This window comes from Lontra canadensis, unplaced genomic scaffold (assembly GCF_010015895.1).
Source record: "Lontra canadensis isolate GAN:19392208 unplaced genomic scaffold, GSC_riverotter_1.0 scaffold171, whole genome shotgun sequence".
In the NCBI taxonomy this organism is placed as follows: domain Eukaryota; kingdom Metazoa; phylum Chordata; class Mammalia; order Carnivora; family Mustelidae; genus Lontra; species Lontra canadensis.
In genome coordinates this window covers 623,957-639,301 of record NW_022631165.1, presented here as the reverse complement: position 1 = coordinate 639,301, position 15,345 = coordinate 623,957, and the positions used below count along the sequence as shown (strand labels likewise).

The 15,345-nt window shown below is 63.1% G+C and overlaps 1 protein-coding gene across 1 annotated transcript; it reads right to left on the bottom strand.

Moving 5' to 3' along the window:
- Nucleotides 1-342: 342 nt before the first annotated feature.
- MSLN (mesothelin) lies at nucleotides 343-3,443 on the bottom strand. Its single transcript, XM_032845949.1, has 10 exons — nucleotides 3,218-3,443; nucleotides 2,637-2,680; nucleotides 2,431-2,530; nucleotides 1,994-2,172; nucleotides 1,755-1,910; nucleotides 1,506-1,648; nucleotides 1,302-1,429; nucleotides 926-1,020; nucleotides 529-715; nucleotides 343-456 (listed from the first exon to the last, which is right to left on the bottom strand). Exons 1-10 carry the CDS (start codon nucleotides 3,294-3,296, stop codon nucleotides 368-370), a joined length of 1,200 nt encoding a protein of 399 aa, XP_032701840.1. The 5' UTR covers nucleotides 3,297-3,443; the 3' UTR covers nucleotides 343-367.
- Nucleotides 3,444-15,345: the final 11,902 nt, after the last annotated feature.

Genomic DNA, 15,345 nt, shown 5'->3' with positions numbered 1-15,345 from the left:
CCTCCTAGCAGGGAATAGGACTTCCGTCTGCATCTCCTGGCCTCTGTCCCCAGAAGCCACCCTGAGTGTTGGCCTGGTCTTGGAGGGAAGGCCCTGGGAATGGGAACAGTGGTAGGAGGGCCCTGAGGGCCAGTCCCCTCCCCATCCCCAAGTGCAAACAGGAGGAACTCCAACTCAGGGACCCCAGCTACCACACCCCGGGGTCGGGCCTTCCCTCCCGGTCCTCAGAACACCACAGGCCATCTCTGCAGGGAAGGACAGGGGCCTTTTATTGAACTCCAGTCCCCTTGGGGTGGACCAGGCAGGGTAGACCAGCAGGCCGCCACAGCGGGGAGGGGGGGGATGTTCCGCATCCGGGACGGTGGCCTCACTTGGGGATCAGAGCCAGGAGCAGAGTGGGGATCGCAGTGAGCACTGTTCCAGGTCCCACAAGGCGGGCGCCCCCCGAGAGGGCCTCTGCAGAGAGAGTGACTCAGGCGCCCTGCATGGCTCTGCCCCAGCCCCACCCAGCGGAGTGCCCCAGCCCACCTCGGAGCCTGAGGTCCATGACCAGGTAGCCATTGGGGAGGCCACCGTGCAGCCCCAAGCCCAGACTGTCCAGGTCACCCTGCCGCTGACGGACGATCCAGTCCCGCACGGGGCTCTTCTCCTGCTCCGCCTTCAGGCCCACCAGGTTTGGACCCAGAAGGTTTTGCACCTCGGCAACGGTCAGCGGCTGCCAGAGTCCCCAGGGCGCCGTCAGAGTCGCCCGGCCTCTTCCCCAGAAGCTGCCAGCCTCTGCTGTGTCCAGACCTCCCGGTGCTTCCCAGGCTTGAACATCCTGCCTGGCCCCTCCAGACTTCCGAGCTGAGCCCAGAGCTCTGGCAGCCGTGGCCCCGCCCCACCCCCACCTTGGCCCCGCCTCCGGCCCCGCCCCCCGCCGTACCAGCACGGCCTCCGTCCGCAGCTTCTGGAATGTGGCCACGTCCATGTTCACCTTCTGACTGCTGAGAGCCCGCAAGTCCTCTGTGGGGGCCCCACCTGCTCGCGGGGAGTGGGGCCCCAAGCGTGAGACCTCACAACAGCCCCCAGTCTTATCCTCCAACCCTAAGGAATTCCTAGACCCCAGGTTCCCCTGGGCTGGTGCAGAGGCTGGAGGGGGCTGGGACTCACAGGGCCTCAACCGACACATGCGTGTGAGGGCAGGGCCCATGGTGACCACCAGTCACACCAACAGCAGCAGCGTCGTGAGGCAAGACCCTGGCAGCACCTGTGGGGGCAGCCTGGGCCCTCTCGCCCCCCGGGGGCTCTCCCTGGCTCACCCAGGTAGGGCTTGATCTTCGCGAAGTACTCAGGCCCGCTCACGGTCTGGAAGGCGGCACGGGCCCGGGGATAGAGGACGGCCATCTGCGGAGGGCGGCACGCATGCAGGTCCTGGGGCCCAGCTGCTCTGGGGAGGCAGCGTGGGGCCGGGCGGTGAGCCGAGAGCGCATGCCCACCCCGCCCGTCAGGCCCCTGGGACTCACCGAAGGACGCTGTGCTGCACGGAGCGCAGCTGCTCCGGACTGAGGAAACACAGGTATGCGGGGCTGAAGGTGGCCAGCACGTCCAGGGTGGCCTGGTCCAGCTCGCCCCCTCCCGCCACATAGCGGGCGATCAGGGCAGCCACCTGCGGAAGGAGGCCACGGAGGCGTCTCGGGGCTGGGAGAAAGGCGTCCCCGGGGGCCCGCACACCATCACCCCAACTGCTCCCTCCGGGGCGGCTGTCGCCCTACCTGAGCGTCCCTCTTCTGCCCTTTGCTGACTTGAAGAAGAGATTTCACGGTTTCCAACGACGTCACGTTCCACTTGTGGATGTCCGCGGGGCTGAGCTCGAGGAAGAAGTAGCTCAGGTTCTGGGTCAGGGACTCGGGATAGCCCTGTGGGTAGAACTACCCAGGGCGGCGGCTGTGAGGGCCACGGCCGCGCCCTGGCTGCCCGGGAAAGTGCGGCATGGCGGGCAGGCCTGAGCTACCTCGTCCAGCTTGCGCTTAAAAATGTCCAGCTGCTGGTAGGTGAAGGGCACCATGTTCACGCGGTGCATCTGAGAGGCCAGCAGGGCTCCATCCACACAGGCCTCCAGCTCCCACTCCTCGTAGAAGACGAGGTTTTCATCGATCACGTGGGCCTTCCGCGCGGGCGGGCAGACCTTGCCTGCAGGAGCGGGCTGGAGTTCGGGGGCTGGACTTCTCCAGTCAACCTCCTCCTCCCAAACCTCGCCGAGACCCTGGGGAACGCAGGACCCCCTCCAGGCCTCAGTTTACACATCGGCAAAATGGGGCCATTCTGTCCACTCCCCAAGCAAGCCGTGCAGCCAGGAAGGGCCCCAGATGTGTGGGCAGGTGTGACCCCACTACGCTACCCCCAGCCCCACGTCTCCCAACAGCCAGCAGGGCAGGGTGTCCCGCTTACTGTCTGTGTCCCGCCGGTCCCGTGAGAGGACAACAGATAGCTCAGGTCGCCACCAGGACAAGACCCGGGAGGTACCCTGCAGCCATGGGGTCATGACATCCTGAGGACAGAGCAGGGTTGCAGCTCAGCCGTGCTGGCTCAGGGTTCGAGGACCCCCTCCCCCTCGGGGCCAGACACCTCCTTCCCTTTTCCCGGAGGGACCTTACCAGTCTCGAGTCTGCAGCCTGGGCCCTGGAAGGTAACGCCGACCCTGCAGGGGAGGGGGCACAAGGCTTGGGGGGTGGCGAGGGACTCCTGGGTGTGCCCCACCCTGGGTAGGAAGGAGGCAAAGCTGGTCCCCCCAGACTTGGCACCCCATGATGTCACAGCCTACCCCACCCCAGGGAGCCCAGGCCTCCTACATCCTCCTCCTAAGACCTCGCTGCTCAGGGAAATCAGATACCCAGGTCACGGACACTGTCCCTTTGGCCTGAGCCCCCCTCACTCCCCCCCCAGCTCAGCTTCCAGTGCTGCACCGTAGGGAGGAACACAGCCACCTCTGGCAGCAGAGACACGGCTGACAGCTTACCTGAGACTCGGGACACCTGCCCAGATTTGGGGTACATGCCAGGACTCGGGGCACCTGCCCAGATTTGGAACAATAGCCTGCTGGGGGTGGGGTGGGCACGCGGGCACTGCCAGCCTCCAGGGAGGAGGCGTGGGGCAGGCAGAGCCTTAAGGCCCCTTGGGTGCCGTCTGATGCTCTCTGGCCCCCAACACTTCACCGCAGCCCACCCGTGTTACTCACCGAGGCTGAGAAGCAGGAGCAGGAGGCTGCCGCCGGCGGAGGTGCCCCAGGACCCCCATGCAGGCTGGGTGGTTCGCATGGCCGTAGTCTGTGGAGAAGAGCCAATCTGATATCCTCACCTCTTGGACAGGGCGCCCACCCTGCCCCCCACCCCCGCTTGCCCTGGGCCAGTGCAGGGCCTTATGGGGCTAGAGGGGTGTCAGATTCCCCAGTGGAATCTTCTCGGGCCCCTGCGGGCGGCGTCTATGGGGCCTCCAGCCCTGCTCTCAAGCCCAGCCAATCTACCTGGCCCGCCCTGCCGCCTCCGGGAAACTGGCCCCTCCTGCCCGGGTGTTGAGTCTGAGTCAGCCAGGCCCCCAGCGGTGAGAGCCCAGGAGGGCCGCGGGTGGCTGGTGTCCGCCCCTCTGCCCACAGGGCAGGGCGCGGAGGGAGAGTTTAGTGCAAGAAGGCAGGGCCATTTCTGGTTCAGGCTGGCCTCAGTTTCCATTCACACCAGGGCTGGGGACAGGGCTGAGTGACCCCTCCCCACTCCCTGCGGCATGGCCGTTCTCTCCTCCCCATCCTGGCCCTCCCATGGCCCAGGTGGACAAGGCTGGTGGGGCCCCCTGCATTCCTGGTTTCCCTCCTGACGTCCCTCCCAAAACAGAGGCCTCAGTGGGTGGGACGCCCCTTCCTATGGGTCAGTCCCTTGAGTGGGGCAGTGGGTGGAAAGGCATCCCGGGAAGACCCTCCCACCGTGCGTTTCTGGAGTGGAGTTTAGGAGGCCTCGCTGGCTGCTTGGGGGGGGGGGCTCAGAGGGGGCCGCTCTCCAGGGAGTATGGTCCCCGGGGGAAGGCGGGGGCCTGCAGGAGACCCCAGCAGCCCCTCACTCACCCCTACCAGGGAGGCCCAGACAGGGAGGCTGCCCTGGCTGGGTAGAGCGGAGACATCCCCTCCCTGCATGCCTCCTCCCAAGCCTGTGTCAGCTCCGCCTGGCTCAGAAAGGGGGGAGGCAGCTCCTTTCAGTTGGGCAGAGAGCCTAGCCCTCAGAGAGTGTCCTGGGGAGTGGCCCCAGGGGAGCCCTCTCCCCTCTCCAACCAGGCTCCCGAGGAGGTGGGAGGAAGCCAGACCCCCAGACCAGAGAAGGGGCAGTGGGGTGAGGCCCCCAGCCCCTGGATGAAGGAGGCCAGGCAAGAACTGTGCCTCCCCCTGTGGTCCCCCGCAGCCCTCTCCCCAGCCACATGTCACCAGGGAGCCCCCAGCACCACGGGTGGGGGCGTCCTGGGAGCGTCTGCAGGCCACTGTGGGCCCTGGAATCTGCGTCCTTCACCTCCCCACCCCCGGGAGGGCCAGCAGGCGCCACAGAGGCAGGTCAGCCGTCCCGTGGCTCCAGCTTCCCAAGTGGCCTACAGCTGACCTGCCGTTTCAAGTCTGTTTCTGCCAGCCTGGAGAGCCCGCGCTTGCATGTGACCTGGAAACAGTCGCCAGCCCACACTGTGTCTCCCTGGTCATGGCTGCCGGGAGGTGTCCTTCTCTGTCCTGTGTCGGTTCTTAAAAAGGCCAGCTTAGGGGTGCCTGGAGGGCTCTGTGGGTTGGGCTTCTGCCTTCGACTCGGGTCATGATCTCAGGGTTCTGGGATCGAGTCCCCACATCGTGCTCCCTGCTCGGCGGGCAGCCTGCCTCTCCCCTTGCCTCTGACCCCCTCCCCAGCTTCTGGTCTCTCAGTCTGTCAAATAAGTAATTAAAAAAAAACCCCAGGTTCGTGGGTCACAGCAGGGGCGGTATAGAGAAGCATCAGGGACAGTCCCATCTCTCACCCCGAGTCCTCCGTGGCTGGCACCCACCTGGTCTCCTGTGAGTCCCTGACCACCCACACGCTGGCTGAGGGCCTGCGGCATGCTGGTGTCACTCAGACCTGGGGGTGCGCTGGAGCCAGAAGGGTTCAGGCCCTGCCCGCGCCTGCCTGCGCCTACCCCGCATGCAGCGTGCAGTAGAGGCGGCTGCGTCTGTGACAGTTACGCTGGCTCCTTCCCGCAGCCCAGAGTCCTGAGCTCCTAAGGCTGGCAGGCCTCCCCCTGCAGAATCCCCCAGCCCAGCCCGACCCCCTGAGGTCTGGTCCTCAAGGGACGGAAGTCAGGCCACGCTCCCAAGCTCAGGACCCTCTGGCAAGAGTGGGCAGGGAGCAGATGACTGGCTTAGGGTGCTGGCCTCCTGGTCACGTGGTCAGCCCTAGGCACAGAGAGTCTCTGCAGCCGGCCCAGGGTCACACAGCATGGCCAAGCATTCGGGGCTGGGGCAGAGCCAACCTGAGGGCACTGCCATGGGAGCAGAGCCGGCGGGGGGTAGTGGGGCCTGTCTTCGGCACTCCCCAAGGGCCATGAGGACCAAGGGCAGGGAGGCCATAAGGATCTAAGGTGGCACGGGGCACAGTTGCCCCCTGGCCTGCTTCTGGGGGGCTGGCCCAGTCCCTCCCATGTAGGTCCCCGGAAGAACCTTGGCTAATCCCTGCTCCCACTCAGACCTTCTTGGCTGGAGGTGCCAGGAGTGCTGATGGACACGACCCCCCTCACCTCCCCAGGCACGCCCACGCAGGTGACCCAGACCAACTGGGCCGTTGTCCCTGCCCCACACGGAGGAGGCCATGGTAAGCTCCTCGATGCTGAACACTGGGGTGGGTCCCCGGAGGCCCCTGGGACAATCCCCCAGTGCCCCCAGGCCGGTGACTGTTTCAGGGTGATGGACCGACCCTGAGCCTCTCTGCCTTGGCCTCAGCTTGGAAGTGAGGTGGTCAAAAGCTGGCAGCCCCCCAGGTCTGTCACGGGAGACCAATGAGGCCTTGCCAGGCCGCAGGAACATGTGGGTGGAGGCCCTGCGAGGAGCCCCCGGGGGGGGAGGGGTACCCAGGGCCGAGCGCTGCCCCAGCCCAGCCTTTCTGCAGTGGGTTAGGGTGGCAGCTCCCGCCCGCCAGGCCTGGACCGGGCACACGTTGCGAGCCGAGGCCTCACTTCACTGGCTCGCACACTCCCATTTCTCCCCCCGAGAGACGAGACTCAGTGGAGCAGAGTGGCCGGGACCATGAGGCAGAGCAAGGGTGTGGCGTCCCAGCTGGGGCTGGGGCAGGGTGTCTGCAGGCCACCCCACCAGCCGGAGGTCAGCAGATTGGGTGGTGGCTGCCCAGTCAGGGCGTGACTCCCCAGGGCACTGGCCAGAGTGGGAGCTCTTGGAGCGAGTTCTAGGCTCACGGCAACGTGACCCAGACATCGCTGGTAGTGGGAGGGGCTTGGATGCGAGCCCAGGGGTCACAGAAGGCAAATCCGCATCAGAGCGAGCTCCAGCAGGCACCCAGCACTGCCCTCCATGGTGGTGGGGCCAGTGGGAACCTGCCAGCCCCCAACACTGGCACTGATGGGAGGTAGAAGCCACCTTCCTGTGGCCGTGGCACTGGCCAGTGAGGACAGACATGAGCTTCTGATCTGGCCAGATGCCGGCATCTGCACACGGGGTGCCAGCCGTGGACCACAGCCTCGTAGTACACCCTTGAAGCCAATGCCCCCCCGGTGGCTCCCTGCTCTCTCTCCAGCTCCTGCAATAATTTTGTGACCAGAATTCCCTGTGAAGAGCCTGTCTCTGCGTTACATACCCGCAAAGGCTTCTGTTTGCTAGGTCGTTCAGAGACAGGTGCCTGGGTCTCATCTTCTTCTGTGGGCTGGGCTTCCTGTTATACGCAGCCCGGCCAAATGGCTATTCAAACAGAATTCAGCAAAGCTGCCTGGTACGAGAAATCAATTTACAGAAGTCAGCAGGGGAGTATATGCCTTAAAAAAAAGTCTCACCCGTAGATAACGACTAAAACATTCTGGACAAAACGTAAAAACAAATCCCCGAAGGTTCAGGGAAATGAACAAAAGTCGGCAGAGTTTGAAGAGGAATCGACACCTGAGGGAGACTTCCATGTGTGTAGCTTTACCCTGAAAACAGCCAGAGGCAAGGCTGCACTGGTCCCAGCTCTCAGGCTCATGGAGAGTCCCCCGACCCCCATTTTTCCAGGAGGAGGAAGGAACCCAGGATAAGCAGACACCAGAGAGTGAGTGGAGAACTCCGGAAGGGAAAGTGCCAGAGACGGGGACCCAGATTCTGTGTTTGAACTCTACCCAAGACCCCTGCTGACCCCTGAGTCATGCATGTGCAAGGGATACCGAGACGGACCTCTAACCCCTCAAGGTTTGCAGACCTCACGGCGCAAGCCTGAGTACGTTCATTGCCGTAAAACAAAAGCATCCAGTGTCTTCACAGGAACATAACAGAACGCAGTGTCTCCACAACCTGATGGTCACAGCGTTCATGATAAAATCCAACACTGTGTTCACTACACATCACTTAAGAAAAAATCCAAACTACTTATCAGAGGAAGAGCCAAGAAACTGTGAGTCATCCTCAGAGGGAAGGAATCCACTGAGGCCAATGCCACGATGAGTCAGTTACTAGAATTATCACACAAAGTTTTTTCTTAAGATTTTATTTTTTTTAAGTCCAGTCCACACCCAACATGGGGCTCGAACTCATGACCCTGAGATCAAGAGTCACACAGCCTGCCAGCAGTGACTGAGGCTTCCAGGCTTCCATCAGACAGACCGGACACAAAGCGCGTTAGAGACCTCCACATGGCAGAGCGTGTGGATAGGAGCTGACCCAGGAACAAGGCCCAGACCCAAACTGAAACGACCTGGCATTGGTGGGTAACCTTGGCTTCATCAGAATTCAGGATTCCTGCTCAACAGACACTTGGTGGCTGACAGGGAGATGTGAAATAGGGTGCGGGACGCCCGACACCTCACGGTGCCCCCAGCTCGGTGGGCACCCAGAACAAGCAGAGATCAGGAGCCCGGCAGCCAGAGAAATCCCGGTGCAAATGGGGATTCACAAAATCAGAAGGGTGGGTGGTAACGGGTGCTGATGACCTTCGAGGGACAGAGCAGCAGCAGGGGCGCAGATGTGTGGAGCGGAGCCCTTGCCTGGCTCCCACCGGCCTCCCAGGCAACTTTGCAACATGGAGGCGCGTTCCCCCCAGGGTCGGTCCTCAGCGCCGCCTTGGCCGTTGCGGGTGGCTCGCAGGTGCACCACCAGCTTCTCCTTCCTGGTGCACAACCTCTGTTTGCCCTTGCTCGCCGTCAAGCGTGGGCTGTATTTGCCTCCAGGCTGTTGCTGGCCCTGTCACTCTCCGGGTGAACAAAATGAATTTGGGACTGTTTATTCTGCACAAGAAGAAAAAGCCTTTTTTCTCTCATGTTGACATGGCTAAACCTGTTCCTCGTCAGGGGTGGTGTCCAGTCACGCCTGAATAGTCACTCCTGGTTTGAGTGCTGGTGTGGACATAGTTCACTGTAATCTCATCATCCCGACTCCAGGGCTGACCAGCCAGCAGCCCCAGCAGGACCCAGGTTCTCAGGGGTGGGGGGTAGTAGCATCCATTGCCTGAATTCCGTAGGCTATCTCCTGTCTGATTTCATAAAACATCTGTCCCCAGTGTGGAAAAAAGAGAAAAAGGGACCAGAGTCTGCTGGCCTGGGGCAGACCTGCCATGGGTCTTTGCACCAGGCTACCTCTTCCTGGAAGCCTTCCTTAGCTGACCCGGCCTTCCTGACTCTGGGAGGTCAGCCCCTCTCCTGTGAGCCATGGTTTCCTCCATGATGCCAGACCAGAGCACAACATTCATTCTGCAAATGAAGAACCACTGGGGATGGCTTTTTATCCCCATTTTACAGAGAAGAAAACAGAGACCCAGAGAGATCCAGTGACTGATCAGAGCCCACCCAAGAATCTGGGCCCCTGGTTTTGGTGGAGGAGCAAGGGGACAGCTCTGGTGTCAGGTGCCCCTGGGGCCACGTTCTTGCTCAGCTGCTGCCCTGGGAGCGGGTTCTAGAGCCTGGGTTTCCAGCTCTGCAGAATGGGCATCAGCGTGCAGGGTGGGATTTCTGTCGTCAGTGGGTTCTGGATGCTGGACATCTTTGCTTCAGAGCTTTGCCGACTTCAGCAAATGCCTGTAACTGAGCCCCAGCTTCAAGGGCGTGATATGGGCCCCCTCCTGGCCCCCAGAAGTGGCCAGGTGCGGTCGGGTGGGCAGGACAGCTTTCCTTGCTGCTCTGTTCCCAGGCTGCGGGACCACAGCCATCAGTGAAATAGGCTGGCCAGAGGCTGACCTGCAGGCAGAGCCCATCCGAGGGCTGGTGTGGCTGCAGCTAATCACCAGGTGCAGGACACGTCCCCTGCCCTGCTGAGCCGGACTTCTGCTCACAGTGACAGACATGCCGGCCTTCTTGGACATTCTGGGAGTGTCTGCAGAGGCCACGGCTGAGGCTGCCAGCCCTGTGGGCTTCTTGTACGCCGTGGGCCCCCAGGGCTGCAGGGGCTGGAGTGACCTCACCAGAGGGTCTGCTGTGGTCGGACCTGCCCAGCCTTTCTACCACCACCTCCCAGGGGTCGACGCCATCATCTTGGAGGCTGCATTCCATTGTCTGGGGCCAGCGCTCCCACCATGGCCATCACTGACCTCAAGGGCTGCTTCTGAGGGCCACTGACTCTCCTCCTGGCCTCTGGGACTCCAGTCCCAGCTCACGCCCTGCACCCAGCTAGAGGCCTCTGTGCATCCACAACCCACACCCTCAACAGGGGCAGGACTGTTTCTTCTGGGGTTAGGAACCCATGCCAGGGCCCAGCGGTGTGGGGGGTGTGGGCCAGGACCCCAGGGCAGGGGGTGCATATGGGCCAGGTCCTAGGGTTGGGAGGGGCTTGGGCCAGGATCAGGGTTGACCTGGGTGCCCATTGGCCCGCTGCCGCTGCCTTCCAAGGCCTGGGCTATGTCTTGGAGCCTGCGTGTGTCCCCACTGGCCCCCTGGTGCTGGGGTAGCCTGCTGGGTTCGCAGGCCCTCCCCGTGACCATCATGACTATCCTGGATGCCGCCTTCACGCCTTCTCAGAGGAGCAGAGCAGGCTCACACTCAGCTAGACTGGGGGGACGGGGGGCGGCACACCCAGCTGTGCACAGCAATATCAGGGAGAAGAGGCAATCCCGGAGCGGACCCCAGGTTTCTACTTGGGCTCTGCTGATCCTGCGTCAGCCGGCAGCATTGGCCGAGATGAGGGCGGGCCAGACCCGGCGCACCGGCGTCTGTGAGGGGCTGTCCTGAGGGGACATGGAACGGCGCTTTGCCCAGCCGAACCTGCTCCTTGGGCCTGCTGGCGTGAACCCGGCCATGGGGTTTTCAGTCCGCTGAGCGGCTCCTAGCCCTGTCTGCACCCAGGCAGCTGGCTCCCTCCTCCCAGTACCCCAGCGTAAGAGAGACCTCATCTTCTACGGAGTGTGGGAGACCCGCCCGGGCCTGCCTACTCCCAACGGCCACAGCCCAAGTAGGTGAGCTGGAGGGTGTCCTCCAAGGAGACGTTCAGGGCAGGAGGGAAGGGAGCCTGGGTGGGGATCTTCTGAGGAGGGCCCATGACCTCCCAAGCAGGGGTCTTTCCAGGCTCGGCTCTGGCGCCCAGTGCACAGGGTGACCCTCCCCGCACAGGGAACAGGCCAGGCTTGACCTTCGCCAACCAATGAAAGCACCACGCAGAGAACCCCAAGTGGGCCCCAATGGCCCTCCAGTCACTGTGCTGGTCAGGTCCCCCGAGCTCTCCCGGGGGTGCTGAGTCAGCCCCACCGAGCTCCATGGAGCCGAGGCATGGGGGCTGGGGGAGAGGTGGCAGGTGGCAGGCAGGACCACATTGGAGGGGCCACCCAGGGCCAGCGGGGAGTCCACAGAGGTGGGTAACCACAGAGATGGGGAGTCAGAAGGAGGCTCAGACATGGCAGCAGGGCAAGGGTAATGCCCTTGTCCCCAAAAACCAGGTGCCCCAGAGGCCCACCTGGTGCTGCTGGCTGCCAAGGGGCCAGACGTGAACGTGGACATGTGTGTGACCCTCAGCCCCATGGAGGTCTGGATGGGCGGCCCTTCCAGTCTCTGAGCCTGTCATCCGCCAAGGGAGCCGCACTGGGGACCCCCATGCCCCCACCAGGGGTTCCCAGCCTGACCAGCCAGCCGTGAACCCGGGGTGGGGGGAAGGGATGGTGGAGGGGGGGCTGTTCCTCCAGAAGCCGAGCCCCCCACCGCTGGGTGAGTGCCCAGCACCGGTGCACGTGAACAGCAGGCGTCCACGGCCCGGAGCCTGGGATCTCCCAACAGGACCCCGCCCCAGCCAGCAGCCCCAGGGTCCCACCACCCGGCACTCGCCTCCCCAGACGCCCCAGAGGGTCCCCCTGACGACCCGGGGGCTGAATACAAAGTGTGGGCACCACGGGGCTGCCGGCCTGGCCTTGGCACGCCTCATGGCAGGACCACGGGGCTCACGGAGGCCTGCAGAGCCCCCTGCCCTGTGCCGTGGGGTGGGGGGGCTGACCAGCCTTAGGGGGGCCCCTCCTGTGAGCGCTCCGTGTGCTCCCGATGCTCCCTGGGCCACGGCCTGCAGGCCCCGCGACAGACCGGTGCTGCAGGCACCCAGGCCCTCCTGGCTCTCTCCTTCGGCACCGAGTCAGGCAAACGAGTCGGGGGCTGCCTCCCTTCCTCCTGGCCTACCTGCTGGTGTGTCCCCGCAGACGCAGCCCCGGGCCCTGCTCGGCTTCCGTGCCTGCGAACGTGTGCACGGCGGTGAGGCCCTCCTGGTGACCGGCTCCTTCCACCGCTTCTTGCACCGCTGGGGGCGGAAGAAGCCCCCAGAAGCCCCCGCGCCCTGGCCCTGACCCCCGCCCTCCCTCAGCCCCGGCCCACGCCGCTCTCTCCCTGGGAGGGGCAGGTCACCGCAAGCCTCCTCATTAGCGGCTCATTGCCGCCTGCGCCGGGCCTCCCAGAGCTGTGGCCACATTACACCTGTTGACAAGCTGTGGCGCCCCGCGGGAAGGCGCCCCGCGGGAAGGCGGCCCGTGCTGATTAGACCGCTAATGATGTGCTCATCGCCGCGGTGACTTCCTGCAGCAAATCAAACGCCGTGTCTGTCCAGCCCAGGGACGAGTCTGGCTTCACGAGGGGCCCAGGGTGCCTCTGGGGTTTGGGAGGCCCGGGGGGCTCAGACGGGGACACCTCTGGCCACGACCAGCGGCCACCCGTGCCTGTGTGTCCTCCTAAGAGCGGCTGCTTTCTCTCTCGGCTCTGAGAGTGGGTGTGCCAGGAGCGCCCGGACGCAGACCCAGTGCGTGTGGCCTCCCCTCACCCCCCAGCCCCAGCCCAGGGCCTGCAGAGCCTCCCAGGGACGTGGAAGGGGCCGCAGAGAGTGGCCTAGAAGGCTGTGGCCCCACACCCGTGCAGACAGGGAAGGACAGCCAGGACCCACGGGGATCTGTGCTGATCCCCCAGAAACCCCTGCGCATGAAGACCTTCACATGGCAAAAAGACCTCTAGCTGGTCACCCACATGAACAGGACAGTCCCCAGTCTACAGAAAGCATGGGGACACATTCAGACGGCCAGCCTTGTTCCACGTGACTGACCCCGACTGACCTACCGACAGGGACTTGGGATGCAGCGGGAAGCCCCCGCTTGTGGGTCCTGCTTGCTCCCCCGACCCCGACCCCGTGTCCAACGTGGGGCCCAGGGCCTCCACAAGGGCTCCAAGTGTCTGGGCGGGTCCACAGGGCAGATGGACACCACAAGCACATGGGCCACACCCGAGCACACGTCCTTCCCCTACACCAACATGGAACAGGGCGGGAGCAAAGACCATTTCTACTTTCCAGCGTCTCACGATACAGTAACGTGGGAAAATGTAATAAATGTTTTGAAATCGCACGTTTAAGAAAAACTTAAAAACATTTAGAAGTATTTTCCTTAAGCAATTTCCACGCCCAACACGGGACTTGGACTCACCGCCCCAAGATCAAGAGTTGCTGAGCACTCTTCCTTCCGACCGATCCAGACGGGAGCCCCTAAACATTTCTTGGAAAAGACAAAACACCTTTTACTTTTCCCAACCCTGGATTGTAGTATTCTTACCGCGCATGGGCTGTCTGCCCCCCAGACACACCTGCTGGCTCAAGCCCGGCTGTGGGGACAGCCGAGCGCGGGTGGTCCGTCCCAGCCCACCCCTCAGGGCAGTCCATGTGGGAGGGGGGCTCTGATCTGGGGAGACACATCCCATTACACAGTTGTCCTCTGACCCCTGAGAGTCCCACAAGAACTTGGACATGAGGGCTATGGTGGGTTGAACGGTGCCTCTCAAATAACATGTCCCCCAAACCTGTGAATGGGACCTCACTTGGAAATAGGGTCGTTGCAGATGTAATTGAGGGTTTTGAGAAGAGATCATGCTGGGTAGTAGGCTGGGCCCTGAGTCCAATGATGGGTGTCCTTAGAACAGCAGGGGAGACCCACAGGAGCTCTGTGATGGAGCCGTGGGGGCTGGAGGAACAGAGCCATGTGCCCAGGGCTGCCCGGGCCCACCAGGAGCAGTGCCAGGCAGGAGGGAACCTTTGGAAGGTGCTCCCAACACCTTGGCCTTAGACTTGTGGCCTCAAGTACCGAGAAAAAAATTTCTGTTCTTATAAACCCTCCGTCGTGTGACCCCTGTTACAGGAGCACTGGACACTAACACAGGCCCCGTCCCTGCGACCAGTCCCCCAGACTGCAGGAGGGGTCGGCAGCTCCATGCATCTCGGTAGAAACTGTGCCTGCTCCCACCCAAAGATCTGCCGGCCGGCTTTGGGCAAAGGGGATCCTGCAGGCACACCTGGAGCAGAAGCCAAGCTCTGCATCTGTCCCAGCTCAGGGAAAGGGGTGCCCACACCCCGTGGCCCGGGCTGGCTGCAGGGCCCTCCGTTTCCCCCACGTGGGTAAACCCTGGCATTGCACATGGGAAGGGTGCGGCCAGTACTCGGTAATGATGATGATGAAACAATCCGCAGGTGTGAGAGCAGGTGCACAGAGGAGGCAGGCACGGTGTCGGCTCAGGGGCCTCAGGGTCTCCAGGGGCCCTCACCACGTGTGCGTGCGTGTGCACGCGCGTGTGGTATCGGAGACCCCCAGGTGGAGTTTCTGACCCAGAAGCTGTTTCGGCCACCCAGGCACCCCACAGGGATGGTGGGACTGGGGGCTGGAAGCCAGGAGGACTCGGGTTCACTCACTGTCCCGCTCTTGGAAGCACCTTGGGGCCGCCGCTTTCAACAAGATACAGACTCACATATCATACAATCCGCCCACTTAAACTGTGCAATTCAACGGTTTTTGATACGTGACATTCTTTTTAAGTTGCAGGAACACGTACGCGACAGAATTTGCCCCAGGGACCCCGTGCACGCGCCCCAGTCCTATCCTCAGCTGCGTTCATGGGGAGGTGTAACCACACCTCCTTCTCCAACGCTTCTCATCACCGCACACCGAAACCTCCTCCCCAGGCCCCAGGGCCCCAGGCCCAAGCTATTTGCTGTCTCCGTGGCGCGGACTCTGCAGGCGTCCTGGAAATGGAGTCCAGCGATGCGGGGCGTTCTGTGGGGCTCCTCTCACGGAGCCTTGTGTCCTCGGGGGGTCATCCTCAGGGCAGTGGGCGTCCCTGGCTCGCCTGCCTTACAGCTGAGTACTCCTCGGTGGCAGGGAGGGACCACCGCTCCTTTCTCCACTCATCTGCTGAAGGGCACCTGGGCTGTTCCCGCCTTTATCCCCCCACCCTTTGCTCCACTTGGTTTGGGGCTGCAGACCTGGGTTCCAGGGGGACAGGGAGGCGGAGGCCGGCCCTGCACCCACGTGGGCTCTGGCATCCCGGTGGTGCGCTCCCCACTCCTGCGCTGGGAGAACCCTCCCTGCACCCCAGCTTCAGCCGGAGCCCCTCCCGTGGAAGCCCCCTCCTTCGCTCCGCCTGACTGATCCCAATCCTGCCCCCAGCCCACTGCTGCCTGTTATGCTCGGTATTTTCCGTGAACCTCCCCTGGGGGATTCCGGGGAAGCCAAGGTTATTTGGGGCTCCCTACTCCTAAGAACCACTTGGGACTGTGGAGTTTCAGGCATCCTATCTCAGACCTCGGTCAGGTGTTGTGCGGGCAGGGATGGGTGGGGCCTGGAAGTCCACTTGGTTTAGCTGCTGGGGAACATCTCCCCCCAGCCCCAGGCTCAGCCGCTGGACCGGAAATTCCTG

What these genes read in the sequence shown, in the direction of transcription:
- MSLN (XM_032845949.1), bottom strand. Translation starts at nt 3,296, where the DNA reads ATGCGAACCACCCAGCCTGCATGGGGGTCCTGGGGCACCTCCGCCGGC. An exon ending in AGGCTGCAGACTCGAGACTG is followed by an intron (nt 2,531 to 2,636) that starts GTAAGGTCCCTC and finishes CTCTGTCCTCAG; the next exon opens with GATGTCATGACCCCATGGCT. An exon ending in GGCAGAAGAGGGACGCTCAG is followed by an intron (nt 1,649 to 1,754) that starts GTAGGGCGACAG and finishes CTCCTTCCGCAG; the next exon opens with GTGGCTGCCCTGATCGCCCG.